The sequence below is a fragment of the Cnephaeus nilssonii genome, assembly GCF_951640355.1.
Source record: "Cnephaeus nilssonii genome assembly, chromosome: 11".
Lineage (NCBI taxonomy): Eukaryota > Metazoa > Chordata > Mammalia > Chiroptera > Vespertilionidae > Cnephaeus > Cnephaeus nilssonii.
In genome coordinates, this window is record NC_137082.1 from 17,838,916 (window position 1) to 17,854,369 (window position 15,454).

General features: G+C 45.3%; 1 protein-coding gene across 1 annotated transcript; it reads right to left on the reverse strand.

Moving 5' to 3' along the window:
* Positions 1–183: 183 nt before the first annotated feature.
* Positions 184–9,076, reverse strand: ZNF133 (zinc finger protein 133). The gene is made up of 4 exons (XM_079783874.1): positions 9,044–9,076; positions 4,041–4,167; positions 3,818–3,913; positions 184–2,109 (listed from the first exon to the last, which is right to left on the reverse strand). The coding sequence occupies exons 2-4, from the start codon at positions 4,159–4,161 to the stop codon at positions 509–511; spliced, it is 1,818 nt and encodes a 605-aa protein (XP_079640000.1). The 5' UTR covers positions 4,162–4,167; positions 9,044–9,076; the 3' UTR covers positions 184–508.
* Between the last annotated feature and the right edge of the window lie 6,378 nt (positions 9,077–15,454).

Consider the following 15,454-nt stretch of genomic DNA (forward strand, 5'->3'; position numbering starts at 1 on the left):
GAATCGAACCCGGGACCCTTCAGTCCGCAGGCCGACACTCTATCCACCGAGCCAAACCGGCCAGGGCAGGAATTGAATTCTTGTAGAATAGTGGACTTAGGAATTCAAGATTATCTGTACCACTCCTGATTCCCTATTTTTATAGATGAGTAAATGAGATACACAGCTAAGATTAGAGAGTTGTAAAGAAGCAAAGTTTATTAGAATAAAAGGCCACAAAACATGAAGACTTTGTGTGAAGAAAGCAAATGAACCAAATGTCCTTTGACCACTTATGGAATGCATTTTTCTACCCCATTTCATCAAAGTGTAAAAATTTTGATTTAGTCCTCACCAGCATTTTCACTTTTAAAGAGTGTGTAACAGGTCAGAAGATTGCTAATAGTTAATACATCCCAGACATTTTGATTGCTCAATAGGTCTGTCAATCTGGAGTGGCAGTTTGTGGTGGAGAGATTTCATTCTCCTGTGTCTGCTGAGGTGAGCCTTGCCCACATGACTTGCACACCTAAGGCTTCTCCTCCTGGTGTGTCATCTGATGTAAGATGAGGTATGACTTTTGGATAAAGCCTTGGCCACACACTCTGCATACACAGGGCTTCTCTTTTGAATGTACCCATTTATGGGTGATTAAAGCTGACTTATTGCTAAAGCCTAGTCCACACTGCTTGCACATGTAAGGCTTCTCCCTCGAGTGTTTCCTCTTGTGCCTGATGAGACCTGCCTGGTGACTAAAGCCTCGTCCACAATCTCTGCACACGTATGGCTTTTCCCCTGAGTGTGTCCTCTGGTGTGCAATGAGGTTTGACTTCTGGCTGAAGCCTCGCCCGCACTCCTCACACACCATGGGCTTTTCCCCCGAGTGTGTCCTCTGGTGTCTGATGAGATTTGATTGCTGGCTGAAGCCTCGCCCACAATCCTTGCACACGATGGGCTTATCCCCTGAGTGTATGTTCTGGTGTCTATTGAGGTGTGACTTCAGGCTAAAGCCTCGCCCACAAACACCACACACGTAAGGCTTCTCCCCGGTGTGCGTCCGCCTATGTGAGATGAGGGTTGAATTCTGGCTAAAGCTGTGCCCACACACTCCACACACATAAGGCTTTTCCTTTGAGTGTGTCCTCTGGTGGTTGACAAGGGTCGTCCTCTGCCTAAAGCATCGCCCACATTCCTTGCAGGCATAAGGCTTCTCCCCTGAGTGCGTCCTCTGGTGTGAGATGAGGTTTGACCTATCACTGAAGCCTAGTCCACAATCACTGCACACGATGGTCTTCTCCTCTAAGTGTGTCCTCTGGTGCCTAACGACAGCTGACTTCTGGCTAAAGCCTTTCCCACACTCCCGGCACACATAGGGCTTCTCCCCCGAGTGTGTCCTCTGGTGTATGATGAGGTTTGACTTCTGACTAAAGCCTCGCCCACATTCACTGCACATATAAGGCTTTTCACCTGAGTGTGTCCTCTCGTGTATGATGAGTGTTGACTTCCGGTTAAATCCTCGTCCACACTCTCTGCACACAATAGGTTTCTCCCCCGAGTGTGCCTTCTGGTGCCTGGCAAGGCTTTTCTTTAGACTAAAGCCCTTCTCACACACCCCGCACACATATGGCTTCTCCCCTGAGTGTATCCTCTGGTGACTGAGCAGGTTTGTCATCTTGCTGAAGCCCAGTCCACATTCTCCACAATTGACTGTTCCAAATCCTAAGACTTCTATCCTCTGCAGTAATTTGTCTGTTTCCTCAGGATTCTCCGTCTGAGCAGGGGTGGCCTCTGTTTCCACCCCTCTGATGCCATTCCTAGAGCTGACTGGCTGCCTTTGGGGTGGCTTGGATAATGCTGTTAAAGCTCTTTTCTTTGTCTTTCCAAATGAAGGCTTGGTGCCTTCTCTCTCTTGACCTTCTGCTTTATCACTCCAGCAACTTGGGTCAGAGGTTTGTTGCTGCTTTTTCTGGTCCCCCTGGCACAGATCCCCTGGCTGGACGTGATTTTCTGCACACAAGCATGGGAAGATCCAGGGGGGATGACTACACAGCATGTGCTGCACGTGGAACTTCTGACCAGAGAAATCCGGAGGGCAGAAAGCACAGAGGCGGAGCTCTGGCTTTGGTTCTCCTGCAGAGAGAAGAGGCAGAGGCAGAGCTGAGGCTCAGGAGGGCAACCCAAGTAATTCTGCTGAGTCTGATGGAGAGACTCAATTCCCCGTTCTTCAAAGTGCTTACAACTTAAGTGCTACCCAAACAAGACCTTCCTTTACATGATCCTTTTCCAGCCCATCACAACATCCAATTTCCACTACAATCCAGAAAATCCATTCCTGAACCTATTCTATTAGTTGTATCAGACTGTAAAAACATCTAGGGCAGTTTCAGATCTGTAAATAGGGCCAAGATGCAACAGTCTTCCCCCTCACTACAACCATCTCCTAACTCACAACCACCCACACTTATATAAACTGGATCCGCAAGTATTTTCGGTGACCGAGAGATCTCTAACCAGAGGACCCATGTGGAAATGCCATGTCTTTCCCTATTTCCCTATGAAGACAAAGGGATAGATTGAGAGAGCAGTCATTTAGACTGGAGAACTCCTAGTGTAAGAAGCAGCACAAAAAAAGTGGCTAAAGAGATTGTGTGTGAGATGCCTAAATAGTTTTCCCACTCACTGATGAATGTTTATTAGAAGATTTCTTTGTGCCATAATGCAGTAAGTCAACAGCAATGGGCAACACAAACAGCCTTAAGAGATGCTCCTTGCTGGAGCTCCTGATCAGTTTAATCCCTGATAATTTCTATAATTAATATAAATGGGCTTCCCCAAAAGTCAATATAAAAGAAAAATTTTCTTCTTATAATACTTCTTAAGTAGGAGATGTCAATATTCAGAAAAACAAAATGTAAGCAAATACAGTGCCACCTGCACAAGGAATGTTAAACAAGTTACTTAGGCTAAAGAAAAAGATTACAAGGTGGAAACTCAGATCTCCAGAAAGAAAATGAAGAGTATAGAAAATGGTAAATTATCTGAATGCTTATAAAATAATTTCTTCTTGATTAAAAAAATACATATCGTATTAGGGAATTTACAATGTATGTAAGCGTAACACAAATAAGAACTATACAATAAAGAAAGTTAGGGGGAGGGGTAAACGGAACTGTGCAATTGCAATGTTCTTACATTTTTACATAAAGTGGTAGCCATAATAAGCAGGACAGGAAAAGTTAGGGCTGTATATCGTAATTCCTTAGAACGTAAGTCGGCCAACTTTTTCTTAAACGGTCAGATAGCAAATAATTTTAAGCTTTGAGGGTAAGAAGTATAAAATTGAGGATATTATGTACTTATGTAACTATTTAAAAATGTAAAAACTACTTTTGGCTCGCAGTTTTTTAAGAATTCAATTTCAATTTCTTGGTTGGATTTTTAGCCTTCCTCCCTCTCCCTGGGCTTGCCTTAGTTCTTTAGCTCACTCAGATTTTTTCCACATTCTTGCTTGACCTTTTTTTTTAAAAAAAGAAAAAAAAAAGTAATGAGAAAGAAGTCTATGAATATGAAGAGAACTGAGTGAGGTAGAGAGGGAAACTCAGTAGGAGGAAGAAGGCTTCTAGGGGAGGAAGACACACCAGGAAAGCCCCGTCCCAGGGTAAGGATGAAGGTCTGGAAGGGAGGCGGCTGTGCCAGGCAATGCAAACAGCAGCCTGGGAGGTGAGGAGTAGGTCTTCCCTCCCTACACCTGAGCAATGCCTCCGCCCCCCCCCCCCCCCCAACCCGCTGAGCTGCCCACACGCAGCTCTATGATCCATTTGCCCAGTTCCCCACTCGCCTGGACAAGTGGCTGGTGGGCATTTTCTCTCCTCTCTCCAGGTTTCCTTCCCTTGCTCCAGCTGGGTGATGAGCTCTGGTTTAGAAAATGGAATTCCTGCTCAGAGAGAAAGAAAACAAGGTGGCTGCAGGTTACGGACTCAAGGGCCAAGTCAGAAGGCAAGATGGCTGCTTCAAGCATACCCTAAAATGCCCAGCAGCATGAAGAGAGATGCCAGGCTTACCCAGTGAGACCAGGTTGCTGTAGTTTTCCAGCATCACCTCCCTGTACAGGGACCTCTGAGCAGGGCTCAGCAACATCCACTCTTCCTGGGTAAAATCCACAGCCACATCCCTGAATGCCATGTGTGCCTGTGAAAGAAAACACAGCCCTGCTCACCAAGGAGCCAGCCTTGCCCATGACGCAAGGCAAGGGGCAGAGAGACGGCATCCCTGGGGGAGGCAGGAGAGATATCTAAACCCTGCCTTTGGCTGCGACCTTGGTGCCAGTGTTCCAAAACCTTTAAACCTCTGTGGCAACCAGCAAGCAGCACTTGTGAGTCTACACATTCAAGACCCTGGGTGAACTGTTTGGAGAATATAGGGTATCCCCACAAAATGTATATACACACTTTGTATAAAGGCAGTGTTTATTAAAATACATTTCATTTTCAAAATTGAACTACCAGCTGTTAAAGTGTATATACATTTTTTTGGGACACCCTGTATATATAAAAAAGAGTCCCTAACTCTCCAAAACGTTAAATCTAGGCAGAGAGAAGAGCAGACAACATATAAAAATTAAACAACAGTAAAACATAAAAGACTTTCTGAGTTTTAAGAATTTAAAAAATTAAATAGCATAACCAAATGAATCAATGTTGAAGCATCTGGCCTTAGCTGGTTTGGCTCAGTGGATAGAGCATCAGCCCTCAGACTGAAGGGTCCTGGGTTTGATTCTGGTCAAGGGCACATACCTCGATTGCAGGCTCAATGCCCAGTCCCAGTCGGGGCTTGTGCAGGAGGCAACTAATTGATGTGTCTCTCTCACATCGATGTTTCTCTCGTATCTCTCCCCCTCCCTTCCAGTCTCTCTAAAAATCAATGGAAAAATATCCTCAGGTGAGGATTAACAACAACAAAATATTGAAGCATCTGAGTGACTAAGTTCATATAATTCAATAATGGCATAGACTAAACTACAACTCAGTCCTTCCCCTGAATCCCATGGCCCCTCAGCCTTCTCAGGCCTGAGAGGCACAAGTGGGAAGTGGTGAAGAGCAGGGATTTGAATCATAATGCCTGGGTTCAGGGCTCAACTTTGCTGTCAACTAGTGCCTTAATTTTCTCACCTGTGAAATGTGGATAACAGCAAACTTACAGCCCCACACTGTAGATGCTCAGGGCGGACCTTCTTGGCCATTCAATCTACAAATTCATTTCTACACCCCATTCTCACCCCTCTGCCCAGTTCTACTCATATCCTTAATATTTTTTCAAGATGGAGGGCAGACTGGAATACATACATCAAGACAAATTTCATATTAGTACCTCCGAGGGAAGGCAGGGGAGGGTGGAGGAAGGGTGAGAGATCAACCAAAGGACTTGTATGCATGCACATAAGCATAGCCAATGGACACAGACACTTGGGGAGGGTGAGGGCATGAGCAGGGAGGTGTGGGGGGGCATGGAGGGATAAGGTCATATATGTAATGCCTTAATAAAGAGAAAAAAAAATATTTTTAAAAGAAACATTTCATGAGAGAGTCCTAAGAACTTGGTCTTGAAGGATGGGCCAGACTCACAACAAGAGGAAAGTGCTAGGTATTCCAGATAAAGGAAGCAGAGAAGAGGACTATGAGCAAAGGGAGAGAGGAAGCCACAATATGGACAGGGAGAACTACCTGGGAGGAATAAGGCACCTACTGGTAAAACAGCATAGGTGGAGTGTAGACATCAGTAGGTTTTTAAAATTATTACCATAAAATATACAAAACAAAAATTTTACTATTTTTTATTATTTTTAAATATTTTTACTGATTTCAGAGAGGAAGTGAGAGGGAGAGAGAGATAGAAACATCAATGATAAGAGAGAATCATTGATTGGCTGTCTCCTGTACACCCACGACTGGGGATCAAGCCTGGGCATGTGCCCTGACTGGGAATTGAACTATGATCTCCTGGGTCATAGGTCAATGCTCAACCACTGAGCCTATTTTTTTGTCGGGCACTATTTTTATGTGTACATTCCTGTAGGATTAAGTATATTCACGTTGTTGTACAACTATCACCAATATCCATCTCCAGAATTCGTTCATCATCCCACACTAAAACTCTGTAACCATTAAACAGTAACTCCCTCCTCACCCTCAAACCCTGCTAACCTCCATTTTTGCTTCCCATCTTTATGGAGGCTTACTAGTATACCATCTAGGTGTGTGTAAGTACACTCTATAATGTTCACACAATGACAAAATCTCCTGACTGCACACTTCTCAGGACATATCCCCATCATTAAGCAATGCATGACTGTATTTATACTTTAGAAGCCCAATTTAAGAGAGGGGGGAGGAGACAGGCAAGAAGGTGGAGAGGCTGCCCTAGCCGGTTTGGCTCAGGGGATAGAGCATCGGCCTGCGGACTCAGGGGTCCCAGGTTCGATTCCGGTCAAGGGCATGTACCTTGGTTGTGGGCACATCCCCAGTGAGGGGTGTGCAGGAGGCAGCTGATTGATGTTTCTCTCTCTTTGATGTTTCTGGCTCTCCCTTCCTCTTTGTAAAAAATCAATAAAATATTAAAAAAACAACAAAAAAAAGAAGGTGGAGAGGAGACAGGAAACTAGGGTAGTGCCGGAGTAGAGACAAAGGGAAGGAGGAGGAATTAAGGGGTACCGATTAGGTAGAATTGAGAGGATACAACAGCCAATCAAAAGTTTGGAAAGAAGAGGCAAGGAAAACTTAAGAGACCCAGCTTGCACCACTGGTAGCAGCTGCAGCTATGATCAAGGAGACCAGAAGAAATGTGAGGAAAGAGAGGCAGAGACAGAGAAAACCAGCATGCTAGCTTCCAGAAATGTCTTCCTCTTCCACTCCTGACAAGGGCTGTTCAAAGAAAAAAAATTAAACAACCGAGAAAAGAAATATTAATTCTCTTGGGTATAACAATAAAATTGTGGTTCCCTTAAATTAAGAAGCCCTTCTGTGTTAGAGATACCTACTGAAGTATTTAAGGTGAAATGCTATGACAATTTGCTGCAAACCACTCTAGCAGGGAAAAAGAGTAAGTGAGGGTATTGATGGAAAAAAAACAGAATGTTGACAACTTCACAAGCAGACGAGCTCTGAAGTGAGCAGTCTGAACAAATGCTGAGAGAAGAAATGCTGGGGCAAGGACCGAGAGGTCATGAATAAGGTCCCCAGGTCTGAAGAACAGTCCCTGTGAAAACTGTCACTCTTACAACAGGCTTTGTTTCCTGGGGAAACCAGCTGGGGCTCTGATCACTGGATGTCAAAGGTGAGCAAAGGAAGCCCACCAGGAGTTCAGCATGCAAAAGGCAAGTAGGACCCTACCTGAAGCTGGGCTGCCAGAGCCCAGGATCCGCCCTTTGCCCACTAGGAAGTCCTCTCTGGGCAGGCAGGAGACGTAGGGGGGCAGATCAAGAACAAAAAGATTACGGAGCGTCACTGGGAACCCTCAAGATCCAGCAGGGTAGGGCTTCCTCTTCCTTAAAAGCATTAAGAATGGAGCTGTCACATTAGAAAAGACGGTGGCAGCTTGCTGGGAAGAGAGCTGATCTGTGGGCTGTGAACACTGCATGCTCAGACATGCTACTGGCGCTGACCCTGAGCTGATCCTCTCACCTTTGCTCTAATAACACCTACCAGGCACTTAGCATATACACGGAGTGGCCAGATTATTATGATCTCTGAACTTATAATAATCTGGCCACTCAGTGTATATCCTATATAATAAAGGCTAATATGCAAATTGTCCCCTCGACCAGGAGTTCGACCAGCAGGCAGGCCAGCCAACGGCCCATGTCCCCTCCCCCTGGCCAGGCTGGCCGGACCCCACCCATGCACGAATTCATGCACCGGGCCTCTAATATATACATATATATACACTGAGTGGCCAGATTATTATGTGTTCAGAGATCATAATAATCTGGCCACTCAGTGTATATACCAGAGACTGTTCCAGGCACTGTACAAGTTTTACCTCATTCTACCTTCCTAACCCAATGAAGTAAGGATTTGTTATCTTCATTTTACAGATAAGAAAATTGAGGCACAAGTGAGGTCAGTCTCTTGCCCAAGGGGACACAGCTATAAAGTGACAGAGCCTGGATGAAATCTGGCTGTGGGTGATACGAAACCACTGTGGATATAAGGGTTCTCAGTGTGTCATTCTGAGATGAAATCAAGGGTGGTCACGAGGTGATAAGCACTGAATCTGGGAGATGGTTCTATGAAGTTCTATCTACGTCTGTCTTAAAATTTTCTGTAATAAAAAGTTAAAATAAAACTTAAAGTCCCAAAGCCTGGCCACACCAGAGATGTGGGGATTCATGATTCCTGGGATCAGTGACAGTCCTCCGGATCTCTGAAAAACTTGCCCAGTGGCCCCCAGCCCCACTTCTTCCAAGGCCCGAACCCAGGGGTGACCTGCCAATTTGAGACCCTAAGATCGCGCCAAAATGGCCATTCCAACACCTAGTCCAAGCCAGGGACCTTTGGCCAAGCCCGCCAGCCCCGCACCCCACCTCAGCAAAGCGGAGGGGGAGGCTCGAGGTAAGACTATCAGCCCCCATCCCCCAAAACCCCAGTGGCAGCCCCCACTGCACCACCGGGGGAATGCTAGGACCCCCAGAGCCTACTTACTCAACCCCTCGAAACCCAGGGACTTGTGGCATGAGAGACACCCCCACCCCCGCTCCCAATACCCCTATTTCGGCCAAGGCCAAACATGTCAAACCCACAGGAACCCTAGGACGAAAGGCCGGAGCTCAGCACCCACCATCACTGGGCTTCAAGGTTGAGCTTCACTCACGTCGGAGATGCGCGCCCACACCCCCAAATAAGACATCCGGTAGCGCACGGCCTGAGCCACGACTGCACGCCCCCATCACCACCTCCTCGCCCACCCACGGCACCATCCTCAGCCCCAGCCCACAGCAAGCCTTTTAGACCCACCTTCCGGAGCAGGGAAGGGCACGGTGAGGCAAAAGTGCCGCGGGAGCCTCACTCACCAGCGCCACCGAAGAACAAGGGGTCAATCCAGCCACCAGCTGGGGACCTACTCCAGCCACGCGGCCGGACTACACGACCCAGAATCCGCCACGGCGCCGGGACCACGCCCCCAGGATGCTCGGCTTGGCCGGAGCGCGCAGCTGGCCCGCGCTCCCATCGGCCTCCGAGGGAGCACTTCGGGATAACTCACTCCGGTCCCTGGAGAATAACCAATGTGGCGCCTGGCTTTACACTTTTTCTTCTTCAAACCACGTTCACAAAACATGTACAGGGCCATGAGCGTAGTACTCCGTTTGGCCCGACCCCTCTCTAACGCCTTCGCCTCAAAGACTACACTTCCCAGTGGCGCCCGCAGTGCCTTCCGCATCCGGCCCCGCCCCTCGGCGTGCGGAAGTGACGTGAGGGGAAGCTGCTTTTCCGGTTCTGGAGTCGTCGCGGGGCAGAGGGGATTCCGGAGTCCAGTTTCCCAGCTTCTGCTGCGGGTTACTAACCTGTTCCCGGTATTCCGCGAGCGCCGGAGGGATGCGGTCTCGTCCAGGTCACATGCCCTTTTAACTTCATTTACACCCAAGGCGAGAACGAAGATGGGAGGGGTGCAGCCTTCTCCCCGGGGATTCCTCAGAGCTCCAGTCCTCAACCCAAACACTCCACTGCCGGTGGCCTGAGACATTTTTCCTCCTTTGGAGTCCACGAAATTATAGGCAAACTCATTTAACTCCTGGGGAAGAGGACCTCTTAGGCCATAGCGCGGGGCTGAGCCGTTGTCGGCTTGGCCCTCTGGATTTTTTTTTTTTTAATAATACGTTTTTATTGATTTCAGAGAGGAATGGAGAGAGTGAGAGAGAGAGAAACATCCATGATGAGAATAATTCATCAGCTGCCTGCTGCACGCCTCCTACTGGGGATCCAGCCCACTACCGGGCATGTGTCCTTGACCAGAATCAAATGGGGACCCTCTAGTCCACTGAACCGGCTAGGGCTCTCTGGGTCCTTTTTTTTTCTTCTGTCTTGTCTCTGTTTGAGAACTGGCTGTGCTGCTGCCATCTGGGGACACCTCAACTGAGGTGCCGGAGAGCAAGCCCCACTTCACTGGTGGGTGGGCATTTCCACCTGGACACCTCTCACTTCTCTTTACCTTGCATAGTAGGCTTCCAAAACTTACTCCTTCTCTAGGAAGACCAAGAAAATTTCTACATGTCCCAGAGAACCAGGAAGAGATGAGAATTTTCTAAAATTTCTTAGTTCTTGCAGAATGGATCCATTCCCTTCTCTTGCCCTCAGGCTGCCTGGTTCATAGTGAATTTCAACTCAGCCCTGGCCCTGGATAAGTGCCCGTTTTATTAGAACCTTCTTAGGTCTCTCTCACAGTCCCACCTGTGACTCAGTCATTTACCTAGAAATTAGCTGTTTACACCGAGAAGTTCAAAGTATCAATGCAGGGACATCCATGTTTAAGTGTCCAGTGATGCTTCCTGTATGTGAAAGTCATAGGATCCTGGTGATAAGAGTCCAAGGAAGACTTCCAAGATGAGGGGCTGTCTGACCTCCTGTGAGGGGAATAGGGATCACAATGCCGGATATCAAACTATATTACAAAATCATTATAATCAAAACAGCCTGGTACTGGCACAAGAACAGACACAGATCAATAGAAAAGATCAGAGACCCTAGAAATTTACCACACCATTATGGTCAATTACTTGACAAAAGAGGCAAGAACATACAGTGGAGTAAAGACAGTCTCTTCAACAAATGGTGTTGGGAAAACTGGACATGTGCAAAAAAACGAGACTAGACCACCAATTTACACCATACACAAGAATAAACTCAAAATGGATAAAAGACTTAAATGTAAGCCATGAAACCATAAATATCCTAGAAGAAAACATAGGCAGTAAAATCTCAGACATCTCACAAAGCATTTTACTGATACATCTCCTAGGGTAAGAGAAACAAAGGAAAAAATAAACAAATGGGACTACATCAAAATAAAAAGTTTCTGCACAGCAAAAGAAACCATCATCAAAATGAAAAGGGAATCCATTGTATGAGAGAACGTATTTGCCAATGATACATCTGATAAGGGGTTAATCTCCAAAATATATAAAGTACTCATAGAACAAAAGAAAGACAATCTAATTTAAAAAGTAGGCAGAGGAACTGAATAGATACTTCTCCAAAGAGGACATACAAATGGCCAATGGATATATGAAAGAATGCTCAAAGTCACTAATCATTAGAGTAATGCAAATTTAAACCACAATGAGATACCACCTCACACCTGCCAGAATGGCTATCATCAAACAAGTGCTGGTGAGGATGTGGAGAAAAGGGAATACTAGTTCACTGCTGGAGGGAATGCAGATTGGTGCAGCCACTATGGAAAACAGTATGGAGTTTCCTCAAAAAATTAAAAATGGAACTGCCATTTGGCCCATTGATCCCACTTCTAGGAATATATTCTAACCCCCCTCCCCCCAAGACACCAATCAGAAAGATTATATGCACCCCTACTTATATGCATAGCCCATGGAGATGGACAATACAGTGGTGAAGACCTGGGGGGGGGGGTGGTAAGGGAGAAAATGGGAGACATTTGTAATACTGTCAACAATAAGAATATATATATTAAAATTTTTCAAAAAAGTAAATATAAAAAGGGTGAAGAGACTGGAATTGTGGGTCAGGGAATACAGCTTCTTTCCTGTTTGAGATTTAACCAGCTGAGTGACCAACCATGGATGAGACATTTGACTTCTTTGGGCGCCAGTTTCCCCATTTCTAATGTCAGCTTGAACTAATCACTTCTAAGGTCCTATCTAAGAATGGAAGTACAGTAGGTGGTTCCTGCCTGACCTTTGACCAAATACACTCATCCACTGAAAGCCCTGCCCCTGTTTTCCAAGCAGCCTCAACACCATTGAACATCAGGGGGCGCCCTAAACACAGTGGTCCCTTCCTTTCCCTCTAGGCCCTTCTGACAATTCAGGTACAGAATGGGAGCAGGCCAACTTCTCAAACGTCAGGATTCAGACCTAGCTGGTTTGGCTCAGTAGATAGAGTGTTGGCCTGCGGACTGGAGGGTCCTGGGTTCGATTCCAGTCAAGGCACATGCTTGGGCTGCGGGCTCGATCCCCAGTAGGGGGTATGCAGGAGGCAGCTCATCAATGATTCTGATCATTGATGTTTCTATATCTCCCTCTCCCTTCCTTTCTGAAATTAATAAAAATATATTTAAAAATAAAAGTCAGGGTTCAATTGTCCAGAAGCCTGTCTTCCTAAACAATTTGGGTAGCCAAGGCCTCAGAAGAATTCAATTAGGCTGTCCAAGTTGGAATGCCACTCACCAACTGGCTGACTTGGGAGAAATTTTTTAATCTACCTTCAGTGAGTCATGTAAGGATTTAATGGGTCCATATATTTAAGCCATTAGAACAGTGGCCTGACATATAATAATTGCTCAATAAATATCACCATACTCATCAACATGATTATTATTACAGTTTTCAATTGGCCCAGTTCCTGATTTCTTTTCATCCTGACTAAATTCTTTTAAATCGTAGTTTTACAAAACTGAATACATTTTCTTAGCAAAAAAAAAAGATAAAAATATTGAGCAAATACTATTTGCCTGGCACTGTTCTAGGCATTGAGGATTTGGCAATAAACAAGGCAGAGTGTCTACTTTCTCAGGGGCTTACGATTTCCAGGAATGGGGATGGGGGGGTGCCAGGCAATAAATACATTAAAAAGTAAATAAACAGCCCTAACCAGTTTGGCTTAGTGGATAGAGCGTTGGCCTGCAGACTGAAGGGTCCCCGGTTCGACTCTAGTCAAGGGCATGTACCTTGGTTGGGGGCACATCCCCAGTAGGGGGTGTGCAGGAGGCAGCTGATCAATGTTTCTCTCTCATCGATGTTTCTAACTCTCTATCCCTCTCCCTTCCTCTGTAAAAATCAATAAAATATACTTTTTTTTAAAAAAGTAAATGAACAAGTGAAGATATAATAGATGTAAGTTGCATATCTTTCTTTGGAATTAATTTTAACATCCTATATAATAAAGAGCTAATATGCTAATTAGACCGGAAGGCTGAATGACCAGTGGGCGGGCCATGGGGCCAAGAGGCAGCCAGGGCCATAAGGCAGCTAGGCTGCGAGGGCCAAGGCAGCCTGGGCTTGGAGGGCCGAGCCCCTTGCATGAATTCTGTGCATTGGGCCTCTAGTTAAAATACAGCATGTGAGCCTGGCTGGGTGTGGCTCAGTGTTTGGGCATCGACCCAGGAACCAGGAGGTCATCTGTTCGATTCCCGGTAGAGGCATATGCCCGGGTTGCAGGCTCAATCCCCAATATGGGGTGTGCAGGAGGCAGCCAATCGATGGTTCTCTCTCATCATTAAAGTACCTCTCTCTCCCTCTCCCTTCCTCTCTGAGATCAATTTAAATATATATATATATATATATATGTATATATATACACTGAGTGGCCAGATTATTATGATCTCTGAATGCATAATAATCTGGCCACTCAGTGTATATATATATTTTAGACGCCTGGTGCATGGGTGGGGTCCAGCCACCCTGGCCAGGGGGAGGGGACATGGGCGGTTGGCCGGCCTGCCTGATGGTCAAACTCTTGGACAATTTGCATATTAGCCTTTTATTATATAGGATATACACTGAGTGGCCAGATTATTATGCATTCAGAGATCATAATAATCTGGCCATTCAGAGTGTGTGTGTGTGTGTGTATTTATAAATAACTAGGAAAGTAGTGAGTTTTAGGTACTTAGTGCCTTTGTTTTATTTATTTATTATTTTTATTTTTTAATCCTCACCCGAGGATATTTTTCCATTGATTTTTAGAGAGAGTGGAAGGGAGAGAGGAAGACAGAAATAGCGATGTGAGAGAAACACATCAATTGGTTGCCTTCTGCACGAGCCCTGACCAGGGCCCGGGCTGAGGAGGAGCCTGTAACTGCGGTACGTGCCCTTGACCGTAATTGAACCTGGGACTCTTTGGTCCACAGGCTGACGCTCTATCCACTAAGTCAAAACAGCTAGGGCAAAATATATTTTTTAAAATAAAAAATATATATATAATTTGTGGTGTTCTTGATAATATGTTGCTATAGACTGAATATTTTTGTCCCCCCAAAATTCATATGTTGAAACCTAATCCCCAGTATTTGGAGGTGGGGCCTTTGGGAAGTGATTGGGTCATGAGGGCAGAGCCCCCATAAATGGGATTAGTGTGCCCATAAAAAAGATCCAGAGAAGTCCTTTACCGTTTCTACCCTGTGAGGGCACAGTAAGATGGCCAAATGGGCCTTCACCAGACCCAGAATCTGCCAGCATCTTGATCTTAGTCGGACTTCCCAACCTCCAGGACTCTGAGAAATAAATAGTTGTTGTTTAAACCACCCAGTCTAAGGTATTTTTGTTATAGCAGCCCAAACAGACTAGGATGGGTGTTCATGTGAGAAAACATCTGCTACTTAAGGAACTGATACTAGAATCCTAGAAAAAACCTTAAGTCAAGATGTCTTCTGGTCTCCTTCTCCACTTCCAAAAGATGTAAGTAGAAGCTAGAGATCCTACACATTTCCTTTTGGTAAAAGAACATTGCATTTAACTATAACAAGAGTTTAAGCCTGATTATACCATAAATTATGTTTGTTCTGACTAAAGACTGGATTCCGGGTTGATCACTAGTATAATTCCAGCAACTAGCGAATGAATGGATTGTGTTTCCTTTCAGTCTTCTAATATTTGGGTGAAATGAATATATACATTATTGTTACTGCTTTTACATTTCTCACCAGCGAACCAACTATCTTCAGCAGGAAAGGAAAGCTTCCACTAGTCCAGACAGCATCTTTGTGCAAATTAGAAAAATGCCCCTTCCTCAAGGCACTTTACTTCCATCTTCCTGAAAATTTTCCTAATAGATATTCATTTCTTCAAGGTTTAATATATGAATTGCACTCCCTCATTTCGTTCAGTGCACACCCTGCACAGTGATGTCAAACAGGTCTCCTGCTAGTTCTAATCAAGTCCTGGAAGAGAGAAGAAGAGCAACATATTTCATAACTCAATTTTGTAATTGCCTTATTTCTACCTTTCCCCCTCTCACCTGGAGGCAAACTCAAACTTTCATGCCAGTGATTAGAAAGTCTTTACCATATCCTAGCAATTAAGTACATTTTTGGGAGAAGGCAGTTAGCTAATATCTAGTTGACCACAACAAAAAACAAGCAAATAAATTTGCACACACACACACCTTCAAAAACCAAACCAACCAAAACCAAACAAAACACAGAAGACATCCTAGTTCGGGCTGGCATTGGGCCATCTTTTTCAGCTGCCAGATTAGCTTTCACGCTTTTATCACCTCTGCTGAATGAGTAT